Raw genomic sequence first — 20,786 nt, 5'->3', positions numbered from 1 at the left:
CTTCAGCACCTCCCTATGCTCCAGGCTCCTTATCCATAAAATGACAGTTTCTAAGGTTCTGTCCTGCTTAACTACTTCAGTTATTTATCCAGTGATCAGAAGTCAGGGGCAACTGGGTCTGGCCCACATTAACGTAGTGGGCCCATGACGGTTCTTAGAACTCCTCCAGCACATGATTACAGGTAGTAATACGGTGTTTCCAATGGGAGTGGCAAGACCACTTGGCAATGTGTCTATACAAGGCTCTTCCTATAGAGAATAAGTCTTTTAGTAAAGGTTTCCAACTGGCTGGAGAAGCGACCCAACGGGAAGGTGGTTTTTGTTTTGTTTTTGTTTTTTAAATTCATGGTGCTGCATCGTCACCACCCAGCATCTAGCCTGAACTTGGACTCAGTCTGTATGAAAGTCACACTGGGGCAAATGCATAGAGATTGGTAAGGAGGTGGCACTGTCTAGGAAGTAATTAATCAAGAAGACTGAAGCCAAGATATGGACCCTAAGTGAGAACTGTAGGAACCACTTACCCCAGAAGAGAGGGACACCACAGAGCCTGACCCTGTCGTCAACCTTGGAAGACTCCCAGCAGATGTGGCTAGAAATGGCGTCCCCCGACTTTAGCCTCAGGAGGCTAAAGGCTGTGATGGAGGGCCTTGAGTTAACGAGGTGCAGCCTCAGGTTAACAGAGGAAGGAGTTCAAGGCCACGTAAGGCACTGGTAAGACGCTGAGTCGGAACTGAGGAATGAAGGGCACTCTAAGAGTTCTCCCACCACGTTGGCGATAGGGAGCCCCAGGATAACTACCGGACAGAGGCTCCCTCTGACTTCATCCTCTCACGAGTCTGACCGCGGTGAGGGTCTTAGGGTACGGGGCACAGCCTCAGCTCCGCAGAGGGAGGAATCCCTGACCCTGCAGGGATGCCGGGTGAAGACACGGAATAGGTTAAGTATCCCAGAACATACGGAGCGCCACAGACGCTCACTGCTGCGGCCCGCCCCCTGAGAACCACGCACCACGTGGAGTGGGGGGAGGGGAGGGAGCCGAGCGGAAGGAACACCCCCTGACTTCCGCTCCGGGAGAGTAGTTGGCGAAAGCGCACGAGGAGGTGCGCGCCGCGTTTGCCGAAGGAGGAGTCCTGGGACTGTTCAAGGGTCGAGGTGAAGACACTGAACGAGGGAACCAACAACCCCAGGAGGTGGGTGGGTGCGCTGAGTAAAGCCCCGTCCCTTCTGTCATCCCGGGGAGACCCCGGAGGAACTGACTTGGGACGCAGGAATCGGAGGGCAGCAAGGGCCTGCGTTGGAGAGGCGCGGCCACAAGTCAGTGGAGGCAGGAGGCCCGGGTACAGGGGAGTTCCAAGATACGGTGGGGAAGGGGAATGAGGTGACCAGCTCTGCAGGGTAGAGGGGGTTCTGCAGATAAGAGTGCAGACCCGGCTCCAGCCCTCGGCTTCCCCAGTATAACTATGAGACTGAGTTGCCCTCTGACTTCCACCTTGGGTTTGCAGGCAAGTGAGGCCTGTTCGCAGGACTGCTTCCTCGGGTGAGCGGAGGGAGGAGTCTCAGAGCCCGCCAAGAGGCAAGGTAAGGTGCTGAGGACTGAGGGGACCGCCCACCCCAGACGGGAGGGAGTTGCTGGAGACTCCATTTTGAAATCTTTGAGGAGAGGGTTTGGAGGGGAGTGGCTTCCCCTGAGTTTTGCCTTAGAAGCGTAAGGTTGGTGAGTGTCTTTGTCAGAGAGAGGAGGCCTAATTTCAGCAGAGGGAGGAGTCCTAGGCCCTGCCAGGTTTCAAGGTAAGACACTGAGTGGGGACTGGGGCGACCACCCACCTCACAACACTAGAGGCCCCACAGATAAGAGCACAAACCCTGCGCCAGCCCTGTGAGCCCCCAGGGTTAACTGTCAGACCCAGTTGCCCCCTGACTTCTATCTTGGGTTTGCAAGGAGGTGAGGTCTGTTCTGAGGACTGCGCCTCAGGTGAGCAGAGGGAGGAGTCCCAGACCCTGCCAGGAGTCAAGGTAAGATGCTGAGTGAGGACCGAGGGGACCCCTTCTCCAGAATGGAGGGGCCCCTCAGAGCTCTGCTGTCAGTCCTGGGTGGGGGAGGGGGCATGGGTGGGGGAGGGGCACGGCTGGAAGTCACTTCCCCTGACTTTTGCTTCAGGAGTCTGAGGGAGGTGAAGGCCTGTGCGGGTTGCAGCCTCTGGTCAGCAGAAGGAGGAGTTCCAGTCTCTACCAGAGTCGAGGTAAGATGCTGTGCAAAGATTGAGGGAACTTGCACTCCACACTGAAAGGGGTTCTTACAGACCGCCATCCTTGTTATCCCTGGGAAGTGCTAGACAGGGCTAGCTGGAATTGGTACCCACTGACTCTGCCAGGAGTATCTGAGGGTGGTGAGTATCTTGTTCTGAGGGAGCAGGCCTCAGTTCAGCAGAGGGAAGAATGACAGGCCCTGCCAACTCTCAACATAATAACACTCTGAGTGGGGACTGGTGGCTACACCCACCTCACAACAGAGGGTCCCAGATAAGGGTGCAGTGTCTGCTCTCAGCTCTGGGAGGCCCCAGAATAGCTGTCACACTGAGTGACTCCCTGACTTCTACCCTGGATTTGCAGGGAGGTGAGGCCTGCTCTGTGGACTGCTGCCTTGGGTGAGCAGAGGGAGGAGTCCCAGACCTGCCAGGAGTCAAGGCAAGATGCTGAGTGGAACTGAGGAGATTTCTTCCGCAGAATGGAGAAGCCTCCTCAGAACTCTGTTGTCAGTCCCAGGAGGAGGGGCTGGCTAGAGTGACTTCCTCTGACTTTTGCATAGGGGATATGAGGATGATGATGTTATTATTCTGAGAGGTGTGGCCTCAAGTAATCAGAGAGAAGAATCGCAGGCCCTGCCAGGAATCAAATTAAGATGCTGAGCAGGGACTGGGGGAATCACACACTGGGGAATAGTGGGGGCCCCACAGAACCCTGTCCCTGTTGTCAGACTGGGTAGGCCCTGGAATAGTTGTCAGACTTCGGTGCTTTCCGATTTTGGTTTTGGGACTCTGAGGGCTGTTGTCTCAAGTTAACAGAGAGAGGTGTCTCAGTCTCTGTCAAGGTCAAAGTCATGACCTTTAGTGAGGATTGAGGGGACCACACACATCAGAACAACAGAGCCCCAACAGACAGCTGTGCTCCTTAGTCACTTCTGCGAGGCCCAGGCAGGTATGGCCCATTGAGGGGCCCCTCACTTCCCTCCCCTCAGTGTGTGTCTGTTCTGGGACTTCCTGGCTGAGAGGCTCTGAAAAAAGCTGTCAATCTGAGCCACCTCCTTTCTTCTTTGCAAGTTCAGTGTCTCAAGAAGATTTAAGCTTCTTTCTGAGGTGACAATCCTTGGGTCAGTAGAGGAAGGAGTCCCAGATACTCCCTGGGATCACAGTGAGGACTCTGAACAAAGACGGAGGGGACCACCCACCCCAAAACAGAAGGGATCCTACAGAGCTTGACCCCACCTGCCCTGTTATCAGCTTTAGGAAGCCTTGGGCTAGGTTGGCTGGCTGCACCCTGAAGAGCCTTCTCACTCCTTCATTTGCTTCCTACAGTTCAGGACAGGAGACGTGTGAGGCTCGGGTACTGCCCTCAGGTGGAAGGCACTCTTTGTCGGAGCTGCTACAGTTGAGTTAACAGATGAGGCCACTCACATCCTCCCTTTCTCCCTAGGTTGTGGTCCTCTGTTACCCGCTCTTCTGTCCACATTCCTGCCTGCTACCACTGACCCGAGTGAACATGTCTCAGGGTCAAGAAATTCCACATTACACGCAGGAACGACACCATGCCCACAGTGAACCCCAGGGCCTGGTGGTTGCCCTGGTCTCCAAGGCGCTAGAGGAGACCGCTCCCTCCTCCTCTCATCCTCTAGTGCCTGGCAACCTTAGGGAGCCTCTGGCTGCTGGGGTACCCAGTACTCCCCAAAGTCCTCAGAGTGCCTACTTATCTTATGCTGTCACCACAGCCACCTCCTCTAGCAAATCAGAAGAGTGCTCCAGCAGCCAGAAAAAGGGCGCTGGTTCAGCTTCTTCAAAGTCCCTGTCAGAAACTAAGAAATTGCCCGTAGACCCTCTAGGAGATAAGGTGACTTTGTTGGTGCGTTTTCTGCTGCGAAAGTATCGAATGAGAGAGCTGATCACAAAGGCAGACATGATTGGTGATGTTATCAAAGAGCACGAGGGTGATTTCCTTGAGATCCTCAGGAGAGCCTCTGAGCGCATGGAGCTGGTCTTTGGTGTTGATGTGAAGGAAGTGGATCCCACCAGCCACAGCTATGCCCTCGTCAACAAATTAGGCCTCACCTATGATGGAAGGCTCGGTGGTGACGAGGGCGTGCCCAGGACCAGCCTCCTGATAATTATCCTGGGTATTATTTTTATGAAGGGCAATCGCGCCACTGAGGAGGAGGTTTGGAAAATGCTGAATATGATGGACTTATATTCAGGGAGGAAGCATTTTATCTTTGGGGAGCCCAGGAAGTTCATTACCAGAGATTTAGTGAGGGAAAAGTACTTGGTGTACCGCCAAGTGCCCAATAGCAATCCTCCACGCTATGAGTTCCTCTGGGGTCCCAGAGCCCATGCTGAAGCCAGCAAAATGAAACTGCTGCGGTTTTTCACCAGGATCCATCAGTCTGACCCCGCTTCCTTCCCAGTCCAGTATGAGGAGGCTTTGAGAGATGAAGCAGAGAGATGCCGAGCTAGAGTTGTAATCAGGACTGGCACTGCTGCCATGGCCAGGGCCCTTTCCAGTGCTAGATCCAGTAGCTCCTCCCACCCCTAGTGAGGGCTGAAGCTGACTCTTCACTTTGTCATTGAAGAGAGCAGTCATTCCTAAGTAGTGGAGAGCTGGAGTGTGGCTGTTGAGAAACTCTACTTTGTGTCCCTCTTCTATATCGTTAACATGGAGGTTTATCTTCTTTTTGGGGTTAGTTTTCAAATGTTCCCTTTAATATAACATTTCTTTTGCTTCAGAATCTAAGTTTCTGAATGACATTGGTCATACATTTATTGCTGTTTATGGAAGTTAAGAATACAAATTTTGTTTGTAAAACAAATTGTAAAACTGACCATCTTCTTTTGTGATCTGGAAAAAATAACATGACATTAGAATAGGCATTTCCTTGACACTGTCAAAGAACTCAGCAGTAAAATAGTTGGGATCAAGAAAGAAAAAAAACTAAAAGATGGTCAGTTCTTGGCTTCGCATATCCTGTTTAATCTGCTGTTCTGTAAAATTAGATGACATATATTGCATTTGCTGTTCTTGTTTAAGAATGTAAGAGAAATAAATCTTAATAAATCAGACCCCATGGACAATGGCTCATTTATTCCCCAAACTTTAAATCAGCATGTGCTGTTTGGAAAGTGCACTGTATTAGCACTGGGCATGCCCAGATAAATAAGACTTTCTACACACCCATGGAGTTTTAGAGTCTAGGAGCAGGAATCATGTAAAGACAGTGGTGGGTATCCTTTAATACCAAAAGGAAAATTAAAAAGGAATCAGGAGTTGGGGAGTCTATATGAGGGCTGCCAAATATAAATGTCCTTAGACAAGGCAGGCTGAGGCCTTGGGAAACTGCAAGTCCTCCACTGGGAGTTAATTTAATTTAATGTTTTATTTTGATTGGAGTGCAGTTGATTTGCAGTGTTCTGTTAGTTTCAGGTGTACAGCAAAGTGAATCAGATAATCTTCATTCTTTCTCAGATTTTTTTTCCCATAGAGGTCATTACAGAGTATTGAGTAGAATTCCCTGTGCTATACAGTAAGTCCTTGTTAGCTGTCTATTTTATACATAGTAGTGTGTGTATGTTAATTAAGCTCTGTGGTACACTAGATGAGGCTGGGGAAGTGGAGAATGATGGCAGGCAGTCAGTTGATACAGGCCATGAGTATCATGAGTAGTGGAAAGGAATATGCAATTTCCAGGAGGAGGAAATTGGAGGGGGATACCTTAGTGGTTAGTTATCTCAGTGACTGCAAGTAAGGGGCTAGGTATGGAAATGTCTTAAAAAACAATCCAGGAGATAGGATTAAGATGGTGGAGTAGGAGGACTTGCGCTCACTCCCTCTTGCAAGAGCACTGGAGTTACACTACTAACTGCTGAACAGTCATCGACAGGAAGACACTGGAACTCACCAAAAAAGACACCCCACATCCAGAGACAAAGGAGAAGCCGCAATGAGATGGTAGGAGGGGTGCAATCACGTTACAATCAAATCCCATAAATGCTGGGTGGGTGACTCACAAACTGGAGAACAGTTATACTGCAGAAGTCCACCCACTAAAGTGAGGGTTCTGAGCCCCACATCAGGCTTCCCAACCCGGGAGTCCAGCAATGGGAGGAGGAATCCCCAGAGAATCAGACCCTGAAAGCCAGTGAGATTTGATTGCAGGACCTCCACAGGACTGGGGGAAACAGAGACTCCACTCTTGGAGGGCACACAAAAAAATGTGCTCACCAGGACCCAGGGGGAAGGAGCAGTGACCTGATAAGGAGACTGAACCAGACCTACCTGCTGGTGCTGGAGGGTTGCCTGCCGAGGTGGGGGGCAGCTGTGGCTCACCAAGGAGACAGGGGCACTGGCAGCAGGGATTTGGGGAAGTGCTTATTGGTGTGAGCCCTCCCAGAGTCTGCCATTAGCCCTACCAAAGAGCCTGTGGGCTCCACTGCTAGGTGGCCTCAGGCCAAACAACCAACAAGATGTGAACACAGCCCTACCCATTAGCAGACAAGCAGATTAAAGTTTTACTGAGCTCTGCCCACCCAGCCCTACCCACCATCAGTCCCTCCCATTAGGAAGCACACAGGAGGCTCCTAGATAGCTTCCTCCACAAGAGGGCAGACAGCAGTATCAAGCAGTATCAGCAGTATTTCGTCTTGTGAAACTGAAAACCACAGCCACAGAAAGAGAGAGAAAATCAAAAAGCAGAGGACTTTGTACCAGATGAAGGGACAGGATAAAGCCCCAGAAAAACAACTAAATGAAGAGGAGCTAGGTACTCTTACAGAAAAAGAATTCAGAATAATGATAGTGAAGATGATCCAGGACTTTGAAAAAAAGACTGGATGCAAAGATAGAAAAGTTTACCAAAGACCTAGCAGAATTAAAGAGCAAACAAACAGAGATATGCAACACAATAACTGAAATGAAAAATACACTAGAAGGAACCAAAGCAGATTAACGGAGGCAGAAGGGCGAATAAGTGACCTGGAAGACAGAATGGTGATAATCAGTGATGCAGAAAAGAATAAAGAAAAAAGAATGAAAAGAACTGAAGACAGCCTAAGAGACCTCTGGGACAATGTTAAATGCGCCAACATTCGCATTATAGGGGTCCCAGAAGGAGAAAAGAGAGAGAAAGGACCTGAGAAAATATTGGAAGAGATTATAGTTGAAAACTTCCCTAACATGGGAAAGGAAATAGCTACCCAAGTCCAGGAAGTGCAGAGAGTCCCAGGCAGGATAAACCCACGGAGAAACACGCCAAGACATATAGTAGTCAAGCTGACAAAAATTAAAGACAGAGAAATGTTATTAAAAGCAACAAGGGAAAAACAACAAATAACATACAAGGGAACTCCCATCAGGTTAATAGCTGATTTCTCAGCAGAAACTCTGCAAGCCAGAAGGGAGTGGCATGATATATTTCAAGTGATGAAAGGGAAGAACCTACAACCAAGAATACTCTACCCAGCAAGGATCTCATTCAGATTCAAGGGAGAAATCAAAAGCTTTACAGACAAGCAACAGCTAAGAGAATTCAGCACCACCAAACCAGCCCTACAACAAATGCTATAGGAACTTCTCTAAGCAGGAAACGAGAAGAGAAGGACCTACAAAAACAAAACAATTCAGAAAATGGTAATAGGAACATACATATCGATAATTACCTTGAATGTAAATGGACTAAATGCACCAACCAGAAGACACAGACTGGTTGAATGGATACAAAAACAAGACCCATATATATGCTGTCTCAAAGAGACCCACTTCAGACCTAGGAACACAATACAGACTGAAAGTGAGGGGATAGAAAAAGATATTCCATGCAAATGAAAATCAAAAGAAAGCTGGAGTAGCAATACTCAGATCAAATAGACTTTAAAATAAAAAATGTTACAAGAGACAAGAAAGGATATTACATAAAGATCAAGGGATCAATCCAAGAATAGGAGATAATTATAAATATATATGAACCCAATATAGGAGCACCTCAATACCTAAGGCAAATGCTAACAACTATGAAAGAGGAAATGCAAGGCAGAAATAGAGACACAGGTGTAGAGAACAAACACATGGACACCAAGTGGGGAAAGCGGGGAGGGTTGGGGGGGAATGAATTGGGAGATTGGGACACCAAATTGTACACTCTAAATATATGCTGTTTATTGTCTGTTAACTGTATGTCAATAAAAGTTCTTAAAAACAAAAAAAACCCCAAACAAACAAACAAACAAAAAAACAATCCAGGTGGTATCCTTAAACCCAGTCTGCCTTTTATGCTTCCTGAATTTTTGGCAAACCAGAGGTAAGTGTCCTGGGGCTGTGTTTGCTGGCCTGTGTTACCACCAGATACTGCCTTGGATAGGGGATTGGGCAAGGGTCAGATGTTTGCAGAGTGTATAGTGAGCTTATGGAGATGTCACACTTCTTTATTAAACTGACAGGAGATTATGGAGATATGTGAGGTCCAAAGAGGGAAGCATGATGTACTATCCTGTTGCCAGCATCCCCACCTCCAAGATGAGGGTGTTAGGTCTTGGAAAGGAGACACCCATGGGAATTCTCAAGTTAGGTAAGCAGTTGTAACACTTTGGATTTCCTCCATGGAGGCAGAGACCCTACCAGGATTAGTTTGAATCAGTGAATGTTACCTCTGGTACTTTGAGTCATTCATTCATCCAGTAAGCCCTTATTGAACATATGCTGAAGGCAAACACTAAGTAAACAAAACAGAAAGAAATGGCAAGGCGCTTGATTCAGGCTGTAGATGTGAGGATGGTGAGGAAGAGACAGATTGGAGTTTTAGGAAGTTGGGGACTATGTGAAAGGATGGAAGAGAGTCTGTAATGACCCTGAGTTCTGAAGGTTGGCTGACTAGGTAAAAGCTCTTCCTCTTAGCTGAGACAGGATAAAGGAGAAGGGAGAGCTGGTGGCAATTTGAGTTAGAGGTAGAGAAGAAGGAGGGTGTGGTGGATGAGGTCAGTGTGGGCCATGTATGGTAAGGTTCTACACGCTGTCCAGATGGAGACATCCAGTGGGCAGTAGAAAATATAGGCCTGGCTATTGGGAGAGGGTCTCCAGCTGCATCTGGAGAGGTCGTGTGAGGCCATGGGTGGAGGTAAAATCAAGTATTGTGCATATAGTGGCCTATATTCTGCCTCCTCCCCTGCAAACACTATTGGAAACCAAAATTACACAAAACTTAATAAATCCAGGGAAGAGTGTAGAGGGAGAAAGTACCCAGAAAACCACCAGTAAGAGAAAGTTTTCCTGTGTTTCCTATAGCTCTTTTTAAAGCATGTACTTGTACCTTTGCCTATATATTGCCTATGCCTGTGTATTTGTGGCTTATAGTATATATAAAATTATATATCATGAATTTTCAATCTGAAATCTGCCCTCTCAGGTGTCTTCTAGGATTCTACTCTTGAGAGCCTTTGTTCAAGGCTAAGCTTACACCCACCATACACAGAGGGTTATCTGCTCTAACTAATGTGTCTGTTCTAGGCAGCTGGCAACTCTGCAGTAACTCAAGTTTCTCATGACATGGAGAGCAGAGGACTGGAGGCAGTCTTGGGCCCATGTCCCTGGAGGTTGGAGTTTCATGACATATCTTTTATCTAACAGGGAGACTGTGATTGTCAAAATTTTAGATATGAGCCCACTTATTCCAGCTGAAGCTTTCCCAAGAAATCTAATCCATAAACATAAGGAAGGCAGAGCAGTCTGTGTGAAGTGGGGACTGCAAACTCACAGCCCTTCTTCCCCCTGGGGATAGTGGGCCCTGACACCCACAGAACTCTCAGGTGCCCCCTGAACACTGCTGGGAAGCTTTGGTACTAGAAGACCCTGCCTCAGGCATGGACTTCACGTAGGGTTTGCCAGCCGTCCTGAACACACAGGACACACCCGCTATGTGGTTTTGTCCTGCATTCTTTATTGACTTTGTCAGGACACCCTAAATGTCCTGGATTCAGCTTTTTTCAGTAAGTTACAAAAATTCAGCAGTTAGAGCTGTTTTTCAACCACAGTCATTGGTGATTAAATCACTTAAGGCGACACTAGCTGAAAAGCATACCTCCACGAATAACGATCTGGTCTCTCCTGCAGGTTTGGCTGAGGGAAGAGCAAAAGGAGCGGTGGCTGGGGGGGAGGGGCGTGTTTAGAATTAAAGAAAGGACATTTTTATGAAAGAAAGCCTGTTTTTTTGGCCATAGTCCCAAATTGTGAAAAGGTAACCACCATTAATTAGATGTACGATTAGTAGACTCAGCTGTCAATGCCTGCCTCTCTGCCATACTTAAGCTTCTGAAAGACAGCAAATCAACGACAGCGCCAGGCTTTTGAAAATCAGCCAATCAGTGATATCCACACACCTGGCCTGAACGTCAGCCAATCAGTGACAGCCTCACATTTCCAGACAGCGTCCAATCAGCAAGTTCTTACGTCGCAGGAGCCGCGCTTCTGAAAGTCGGCGGGTCGAGAGCAGCCTTAATCTAGTGACTACAGGCTGGCGCCTGAAAGTGTGTCAGTCCCTAAACACTCCTCTTCTAAATGTTCTCCAATGCTTGAATCCCCAATCTAAGCAAAACCTTGCTTGTATAGGATCGGCTCTGGCTTTGTTCTGGAGGACTGCTTCTGGTAAGTACGGTTTCCCCTATAAGGAAACGGGACCGGTATTTTTGCATCAAATATCAAGTTCAGTTTATTCATAGTTCCTAAGTTCACAACCCTTTCAACCATTCAAACCCTGGTTACTAACTTGTTCGGACTTGTGGGTGACACAGTGACGTAGCCCTGAGATTTTCAAATTCAGTCTTTTCAATTCTTGCAATGGTTGCTTTCGTGTATTTTCATTTGTGTATATTTGAACCTCGAAATGTCGAAACACAAGAGTAAATGTTGTGACGAATGTTATGAACAGTGCACCTTTATTAAATGAGGAACGAGTCCTTTCAAAGATTTTTGTGCGGTATGCAGCTGTTCATTCAATATAAAAAACTGGAAAATCAGTTATAAACCAGTAAATATGCTACAGCTGAGCATGCGAAATGTATGATTCTCTCAACTAGTAAAAATGACATTAAAAAAAGATACTGTATTTTTGTTGTTGTTGTTGTTTAAGAGACATTCAGATTAAGAAGATAACATCACAGCAGAAATTGTAATGGCCTTCTGCACTGTATATCATCACCAATCTTTCACTTAGGGTTGGAAGCAAATTTTCAAGTGCCAGGATTAAATCTACTACAGTAATGAAAATATAATAGCTTAATTTACAGTACGGAGATTATCAAAGATCAAAATGCCTCACCTTTTCACACCATGGCCACAGATGCATGTAATAACAATACATTTTTCCTTTGCTTGTGAAATAGTTTTCTCATGAAATAGTTTTCTCATAAAATAGTTTATCAAAAAGTCTTTCTTAAAAATTGTTGTGAGTAAAGTCCTTTGCAAATGTGACTTCAGAAACAATTGCAAATGTGACTTCAGAAACAATTGCTAATGTGACTTCAGAAACAATAGCAAATGTTTGCAGTGTTCCTTTCTTTTTTAAATTAGGAGTTAATGGATTAAAGGGGTTAAAGTTGACATAAAGCATGCATGAGTGCGTTGCTATAATGCCCATATTCTGCATAATGCAGTTCAAACAGCACCTGATGTCCATTTTATGATTCTTACTTCAGCATTTATATTCATTGAATTGAGTTATTAAAGGATTTTGGTGATTTTGTTAGCATTCAGAAATATCCACTGACTCTCTTAAACAAATGCAGTTGAAAGAATCTTCAGTTTATTTGAAGCACTGATATTTTAATTCTGAAGAAAGGGCACCCACCCCCAATTCTTATTGACTTTTTAAATGAGCCACTGAGCAAAGTCTACTTATTTCTTGTTCAAAGTTATCAATATTTATCTAGCATTAGGATTATGTGCATTGAAAGAAGAGCAAGCAGTTATTAAAGTACTCCATTGATTAAAGGCACTTGTTGAATGTATTAGAGAAAGAATTGATGAAAAATGTTTCCCTTTATGTGTCAAGGCTGTTCGTAAAATTAACACCATTATTTATGAACAGGAAAAGAAATTCTGATTTGAAATGGGTAATTATTATGGAATTTGTCAAGACTATCATTTGGAATGGATCTCATCACTTTAATTTGATTCAGTAACATGGATGTTACTGAGTACTCTTCCAGCATAGGAACAAGAAGAAGATAACAATTGATGATTATGATATTTTTTGTCAATGGATGACATTAAAAAAAAGAAAAGAGATGCAATACAATCCTGAACGATGGAAAAGTGAGCTGTGCTGTAAAGATGGTATTACGTGATTCAACAAAGCAAATTTGAAAAGCAGTTCTCAAAATTGTTAACTACACCAGTACATGTTTAGTATGTCAGCTCATAGTGCTAATGTTGAGCATATGTTCTCATTAATTAATTTTCAAAGGACAAAATAATGAAGTAAGTTGGAAGTGACCACAATAAAAGCTATGAAAGCTATGCTAAAATGTAAATGGAAGACAGACTGAAACTGCAAGGAATATCATAAGCAAATTTTGTAAAATAAGAAACAGAGAGGTAAATCATCAGGGGAATATAACTAAAGAAAGAGGCATATAATTTAGGTGTTTGTAATTTAATTCCAATAAACAACAAATAATGTTTTAGTATAAGTATATCCTATGAAATGGTTTTTTTTCCTTTTTATTTCAGTGTGTATATGCATAGAAAATGTTACAGGTGGAATTGTTTCCTCAAAATTCATATGTGGAAGTCCTAATCCCGAAGTAGCTCAGAATGCGATTGTATTTGGTGATAGTCTTTAAAAGAGGTGATTAAGTTAAAATAAGATCATTAGAGTGGACCCTAATTCAATATAACTAGTGTTCTTGTAAGAAGAAATTAGGACACCTGTACTCAGAGGGAAGACTACTTGAAGACACAGGGAGAAGATGGCCATCTACAAGCCAAAGAGAAAGGCCTAACAAGAAACCAACCCTTGCCAACACCTTGATCTTGGACTTATGGGCTCTGAAATTATAAGAAAATAAATTTATGTTGTTTAAGCCACCCAGTCTGTGGTACTTTGTTATGGTAGCCCTAGCAAAATTCTACAATTAAAATAATTCAAATTTAACTAGGTGCCCTGCATTTTAATTTGCTAAATCTGGAAGCCCTAGGTAAGGGAGAACAAAAGGTAGAGCTGCCTCAACACTCACCCACCCCCAGGAACTGCAAGGAATGCTGCCTGGATGATGAGCGAAAGATGGCTTGTAGTGCTCTCAAATGATGGACAAATGACTCTAATCTCACAGGCACTTTTCCCAACTCAGTTTCATGCTACTAGAATCCTGATGCAGAAACCTAAGGAGAAAAGTGCAAGAAGGCCAACTTACAGATTTGATCTCACTGATGAACACAGAGGCAAAAATCATAGACGTAACAATAGTTTCTTTCATCTGCGACGTATAAAAAGAAAGAAGACACTTGGAGCAAGCTAATGTATCATTAGAAAGTCAGGTGATGTAAAGTACTGCTTTATTGTAAGAGAAAATTCATATAATCATTTTAATGAAAGAAAGCATTTGATCAATTTGAATATATATTCAAGATAAAAAAAAAAGGAAAAGTCCTCTTAGCAGCCTAGTAATAGAGGGTTCTTTAGCCTGCTAAAGATGATCAGTCACTGGTGAAATTTTGAGAGATTTTCCTTCGAGATAATGATGTTCTATGTGGCTATTCAACATTGTATTGCAGATTCTCAGCTCCACAGTAAAGCTAAGGTAGTATAAACAAAATGTATTGAAATTGTACAGAATGAAACAAAATTGTCATAATTTGCAAATGAAATGATTGTGGATGTGAATAATCCAACCTAATCTAAGGAAAAATGTATCAGAAATAAGGAAAAATGTATGAGAAATAGTAAGTTTTCTGGATATTAATTCCTTATAACAAAATCACTTGTATTTCTATACATCAGGAAAAAAGCTGAAATATAAAATTAGGAAGCACCATCTACAACAGGACTAAAAATTCCAAGTATCTTGGAATATATCCAAGACAACGTGTATATGACCTTTACAAAGAAATTTTGTAGCCTTAATGAGGAAAAATTTAAAAGACTTAAATAATTGGGAAGATACGCTTTTTCATGAAATGAAAAAAAAAACCATATAACAATGTTTGTTTTTGGTTTCCATTTTGTATTTATTATATATTTTAATTCCTACAACATCATATGAGATAGGTGTTATTGCCTCAAAGTTTAGGTGTTACTGCCTCAAGTTGAAAGATAAAGAAACTGTAGATCTATAAATTCAAGCAGTTTTCCCCAAGTCATTCAGTAAGTAGCATGGCCGGAACCTGAATATATATTTCTGTCTAAAGTCCCTAATTTTTCCACAGTACCACTGGAGTAGACACTGTTAATTTAATGACCTACCCAGATACTCTCAGATACTTCTTACCAGCTTTGTGCATTCCTTTCCAGGCTTCTGCATGCTTTGCCACTGAGGTGTATATCATACATTTGACCCTCAGAGGATTACCCTTGGGCATTGGAGTCTCCTTGTTCACACAGAGTCAGGAATGTCTAGCAATTTTATACCCCTCTCATCCCCTGCAAAATCCGCAGACAGTCCATGGCCTCCTTCCCAGTACAGAGAATTGGAAGTGCCTAGCAGTTTCACATCCCCACGTCCAATCTCAGAACGGTCCCTAGCCAACGACAGAACAGCTCCTTTGCCTCAAAGCCAAAATACTTTTGAGGTGTATTTTATGCTCCAGGGCTCCCTGTAGGACTAGGGTGAGTCTAAGACCTCAACTAAAATTATACAATTACTGGGCCTCTTCTCTTTTTCTATCCTGTCTCCTTTATTCCCTGAATAGTTTCTCCTGTGAGCAAATCCTTAAAAACACTTGGATCTGAAACCTTGGTTTATTTGGGAGAATATCACCTGCTAAACCTACATTATGGGAGAGATTTTATTTCAAATTCACAATCTAGATAGTAGCTCCCAAATTAAGTGAATATGCTTATTACATGAGGTTTATAAAATATATTATGAGTGTAGAATTGGATGTAATAATGTTAAATGATCATTCAATTAGAATGCTGTTTATATATTTCTCTTAGTTATCTTTGCCAAAGAGTTTTCTCTACCTGGCTTTCAGTTTTCTCCTTTGATAAATGAGTGTATTGGATCAGATATTCCCTAAGGCAGTGGATCTCAAAAGGAGGCAGTTTCATCTCTCAGAATACATTTGGTAAAATCTGGAGACGTTTCAGGTGGTCGCAACTGAGGAGGAATGCTGCTGGTACTTCTAGTGGGTAGAAGCCAGGGATGCTGCTAAATTACCTGAAATGCCCTGGACAGCCCCCGACAACAACAGATTATCTAGCTTAAGATATCAGTAGTGCTGAGACTGACAAACCTTGATCTAAGGTCTTACTGTCTCTAAAATTCAGTGAACTATTAATTCTGTCTTAGTCTACAGTGTGTCAGTTCATCATTTTTGTAATCAATGCATTTTAATTTTATGAAAAACCAGTCAACTCAGTCAGCTTGATACTAACCGGTTAGTTACTGGTCTGTTTATAAGCAATTGATGGTTAGTTAAAGTAGACTACTTCTGCATGGGCACATAGCATTTGTAACCTAACATTCAGGGACCTACTTCCTGCTCTAGAAAATACTTTTTAAAAATGTGGAACAGGGGATAGAGATAACCTAGTGAAAGCAAATACAGTGGTAATTTCTTTACGTAAAGTGGCATGGGGAAATTAAAGTATGTAACATGCCATTTTATGACACAGTAATCAAAGAGTTTAATTAAGGAGCTACATGAGTAGTATGCACTTTTGACTTTTTATATTAATCTCAGTAACTAAGAGAAACTAATTTAATACTCCTGATTTACTGTTATTAATAGAGCAGGTTTCCAATGACAGTTGCCACATTATAGTTTTCTAGAACAGTGAACATATTAAAAGTGGCTGTGATTAGAAGTTCATTTGTTATATTTACAAAAAAAGTACCTATTCTAATTTTTTTACTTAACATATATCATGGTCATTGTGAATTGCTTGTGTTTAATGTTCCATTAAAACACCCTAAATTGAATGAAGTAAAGCTACACTATCCACTTCTGTATTTTATCCATTTTAAAGCTTAATTGCTTTATAATGAAGCATAATGTAGAGTCAAATACAGGAGCAAATGAAGAAGAAAGTATTAAAATCCCATGATGTAATTAATTCTACATACTGTATAAAACCTCTCTTTCTATGAACTCTTCATCTTGTAAGAAATAAACATATGGAAGGACAAAGTATTTTGGATTAATAATGAAGTACATGAGGTGGATGAAGAAAAATGAAATAAAAACAAAATCTGGATTCGAAATATTAGAGACTTGGTTCTGTTGGCTGGCTTTACTCTTGTTTCTAGGTTCAGAAAAGGAATGTAAATAAAATAAGCCTAGAGGGCTGTAAAATGATTCCACGGTGAGATGGATTAGGTTAAACTGCTTCACCCAAATATAGCACAGCAATAACATAACAAGCTCTCAAGGGACAAATGAAAATCCCTCACTGTCCTGTGTTCAATAACGGAGCATTTAAGCTTTGGGAAATCAAAACTAGGATATCATGTTTTGTGTGTCTTTCTCAAAATGCTACTTGATATTTTATTATATTTCTTTATGATCAGGATTTTGTGAACTGTACCTTGAAGATCAAGAATTGGAAATGCAGAGAGAAGTTTATATAAGACAGAAAGATAGTGTAGCAGTGCTCTGGTCTGACAGTTTCTGTTCTCCCAAAATTCGTATGTTGAAATCCTAACACCAGATGTGATGGTATGAGGAGGCAGGGCCTTTGAGAGGTAATTAGGCCATGAAAGTGGAGCCTAATTACTTGTATTAATTTTGTAGTGCCTCACAAAAGAGACCACAGAGGTCTCTGGCCCATTCCATTATGTAAGGATACAACCAAAAGATATAGCCAGGAAGAGGGCCCCCACCCATGTAGGCTGGCACCCTGGTCTTGGACTTCCCAGCCTCCAGAACTATGGGAAATAAATTTCAGTTGTTTATAAGCTACCCAGTCTGTGGTATTTTGTTATAGCAGTTCAAACAGATTAAGGCAAGCAATTTTTTTTTCTCATTTTCCTCATGACCCACGGGAAAAATAGCCTATCAGTTCTCATGAACAATACAAAGCACATTAGTCATGTATGCAAATGCCTTTACACTTTACAACTCAAAATTTTTTGAGTGAAAGTAGTCGTGAATGTTTTAATTAAATGGTTAGCTATTTTTTTTAAATAAGAAAAAAGGCAGGTCTATTTATAGAGTGTACATAAAGTCTGGAGATGTGGAAAATATATAGAATATAATCAAGGACATTTTTCACTCTGCAAAATAGTAAAATAATGCTTTCTGTGTTTCCAGACTTCATGGATACTGATATGGAACATTCTCCAAGATGTATTATTAACTGGGGGGAAAGCAAATTGCAAAACAATATGTACTACTATATTATTACATTTACATTACAGTCAAATGCACATTTATATCCATATGGGATGAATTCATAATAAAATTATATGGTGGTAGGGATGAGAGAGGGAATTGAAGAGAATTCGAGATAATTTTATTTTGACAATATGTTTGAAATTTTTATGGTGTGAAAATAGTTATAGAGAGCCACTCCAGTATTTTAACTCTTATCAGCAACAGATCACTTTCAAGCACTTCACATCTCACCCTGATGCTTCAGTCACTGTGAGCATGAGGGTGGACTCACTTCATGCGAAGGGACCTGATTGAATTGTTAGAGATTTAGGTTCTAATCCTCCCTCTGGCACAAACCACCTGAGTGATCTTGAGCTAATCACCATTTCCCTAAACTCCAGTCTCCCCATCCGTAAATAACAATGTCTGAGGTCTTGTCCTGCTTTACTATTTCAATTATTTGTCGACTGATCAGAAGTTGGGTAAAAGTATGCACCAACCTAGTGGACCTGTGCTGGCTGGCTCTTAAAACTCCTCACTTCATGGTTGTGTCACAGTACCCTTTTGAGAAAGTGAAAATCAGCACTGCTAGTAAAAGAGTGTCTCCATTGGGCCAAGGACCGGGTTAAGTAAAGAGTGTTTATACACAAGGACCCATCACAACTGAAAATAGGTAATGACCCCTCTTTGCAAGTGATTTTTGCTCTTATCAATATCCCCAGGCCAGCATTATTATCCTACCTCATGAGAAAGGATTACTGAGAATTTAATTGCTAAACTGCTTCTTCTTCTTGCCAAGATCCTATCCAAGACAGGAGTCCATGATCTCTCTTGGGAATATCAAGCACAAGTCCACACCTATAAACAGCCCTTCTTAAATCGCCATTATGAGGTGCCCCAAGGTTTCATGTAGGGTATGCCCTCATTTGCTGCAGTCTACTAAATAAATCTGACTTTGACTGCAGGTATGGTCCTGGCTCTTTGACTGCTAGGATTTGACACTTCCTTTTGACCATCAAAAATATCATTCTTGTAACATAAACCACATCTTTTGTCAAAAGATACTTCTTTTACCGAAGAGAACACCCTTATTTGGAAATGCTATTGACATAAAACATACAAACAATAGCAAGAGGGGTTAATCTCTATCCTTGAAGACAGTCTTATTCATATTCTCGATTTATCATCCCATTCCTCATACCTACATCACTTCATTAATGATCTAGGCCTTTGTTTCACTGATAACTTTAACATGTCCACAAATTGTAGTCAATTACATTCTGAAACATGACAAACATCCTTTAAGATATTTGTATTGTTTATGTATTGATGTATAACAAATTACCCAAAGCAACAAACATTTATTATCTCACAGTGTCTGTGGGCCAGAAAATTGAGTGGCTTAGCTGGATAGTCCTGGTTGGTTCAAGGTCTGTCATGAGATCCTGAATCTTTGCTGCAACCTCACAGAGACTAAATAGGTGGTTTAATGTAAATTAATTTCTGAGAAATCTATTTCCTTATTGACACGTATGCCATTGAATAACTAATCCAATCAGAGACATTGTAGTATGTATTTTCCACAAATAGGTGTCATGCGAAGGTCTCATAATAACCCTGTGAATCCAGTTTTCAGGAGGTTTGGAGAATTTAAGTATTTTACCCTGTATCGTATAGCTATGGGGAGGTGGAATCAGGATATGAAAAAAAATTTTGCTTAACACCCCAAACAGTACTTTTTGTACAAGATCAGAGCTTCTAGAGAAAATAATTTTTTAAAAGTAAAGAAGGAGAGAAAGAAGTAGGAATATTCATTAATTGGGTCCTTACTTGATAACATATATGCTTAAAAACCTTATCACACTTAAGTCCATTCTCTTGTTTAATCAAGTCTGTTTACAATTGCTAGTCCAAAAATCTCTCCCTATTGGTAAAAATTACATTCAAAATATTTTCCAAATAAACAGTAAACATATGACCAGAAATGCCAAAATTCTCTCATCCATGTGTGACCATTGGGGTCTTTTAAAGGGGAAGTCATTATATTTTGTCCTGATATCTTTTGCCTCACTTTTCTATGCTCTTTTCTTCCTGAATACTTTTCCATCTCATTTCTCTTCCTTCTGTGAAATAGAGAAAGATCAATTATGTTATTTATACCTTTTGATATAATAACTATGGTGAGAAGTTTCTGTCAGATATTTTATTTCTTCTCTACTTTGGCATTTTGAGGCCATTATTTCTAACTGGCTGTTCAGAAGAGGGCAAGAAGGAAAGAATTCAGAGAAAGGTACATTGAGTAGGGCCTGAGTCTTTCAATATTTAATGTGAAAAAGAAGATTAAACTTCACTTAATTTCAGATAGTAGTTTTCAACACTGAAAAGTATAGATATCAGAGAAAGGAAACATCAGAAATACAGTTTATGTAAAACTGTACTAAACAGGGTTACTTGTGTGCTCTCACATGCAGTTTGCAATATCTATCAAGTGAAGCTGTGTACATTTTCTTTGATCACAACATTAAACGTTAAGCTAACAGTGCAGTGGAAATAATTCAAGATTTGGAGACAACAAGAAATGATTTCAGGTTCTAGTTTTACCATTACTGGCTATGGATGACCTGTCTGTGACTCAGTTTGTTTATCTGTAAAATGGGAGTAATAATAGTGCTTATTTTTCCTGGTTGTGGTAAAGGTTAGAACTGATGTGGATAATTTGCCTAATACAGAGTAAAAGCTCAGGAAGTGGAGCTTTTAATCAGTCACAGTTTACGTTTGTTTATTTGCTTATGGAAAAAATATGCTAATTTAGAAGAGTTGGGAAGAGATATGTTTCTTCACCCCTTACTAGCTACTCTGTTCTTAGAGCTCCAGTACTTGGACCTCCACCTGTTCTTAGATCAGTTTAGCCTCATGCAGTAAGTGCTGAAGCCCAGAAGCTGCTTTGAGGAATATATCTCCTTTCAAGAAATAACTTCTTTGTACAAAGATTCCAGATATCA

General features: G+C 41.9%; 1 protein-coding gene across 1 annotated transcript; it reads left to right on the top strand.

Moving 5' to 3' along the window:
• Nucleotides 1–3,759: 3,759 nt before the first annotated feature.
• On the top strand, nt 3,760–4,803 carry LOC130841557 (melanoma-associated antigen B16-like). The gene has a single exon (XM_057717676.1). The coding sequence runs from the start codon at nt 3,760–3,762 to the stop codon at nt 4,801–4,803; it is 1,044 nt and encodes a 347-aa protein (XP_057573659.1).
• Nucleotides 4,804–20,786: the final 15,983 nt, after the last annotated feature.

This window comes from Hippopotamus amphibius, chromosome X, assembly GCF_030028045.1.
Source record: "Hippopotamus amphibius kiboko isolate mHipAmp2 chromosome X, mHipAmp2.hap2, whole genome shotgun sequence".
In the NCBI taxonomy this organism is placed as follows: domain Eukaryota; kingdom Metazoa; phylum Chordata; class Mammalia; order Artiodactyla; family Hippopotamidae; genus Hippopotamus; species Hippopotamus amphibius.
Note: the sequence above shows the minus strand (reverse complement) of the source record. Positions and strands in the feature narration are given on the sequence as shown.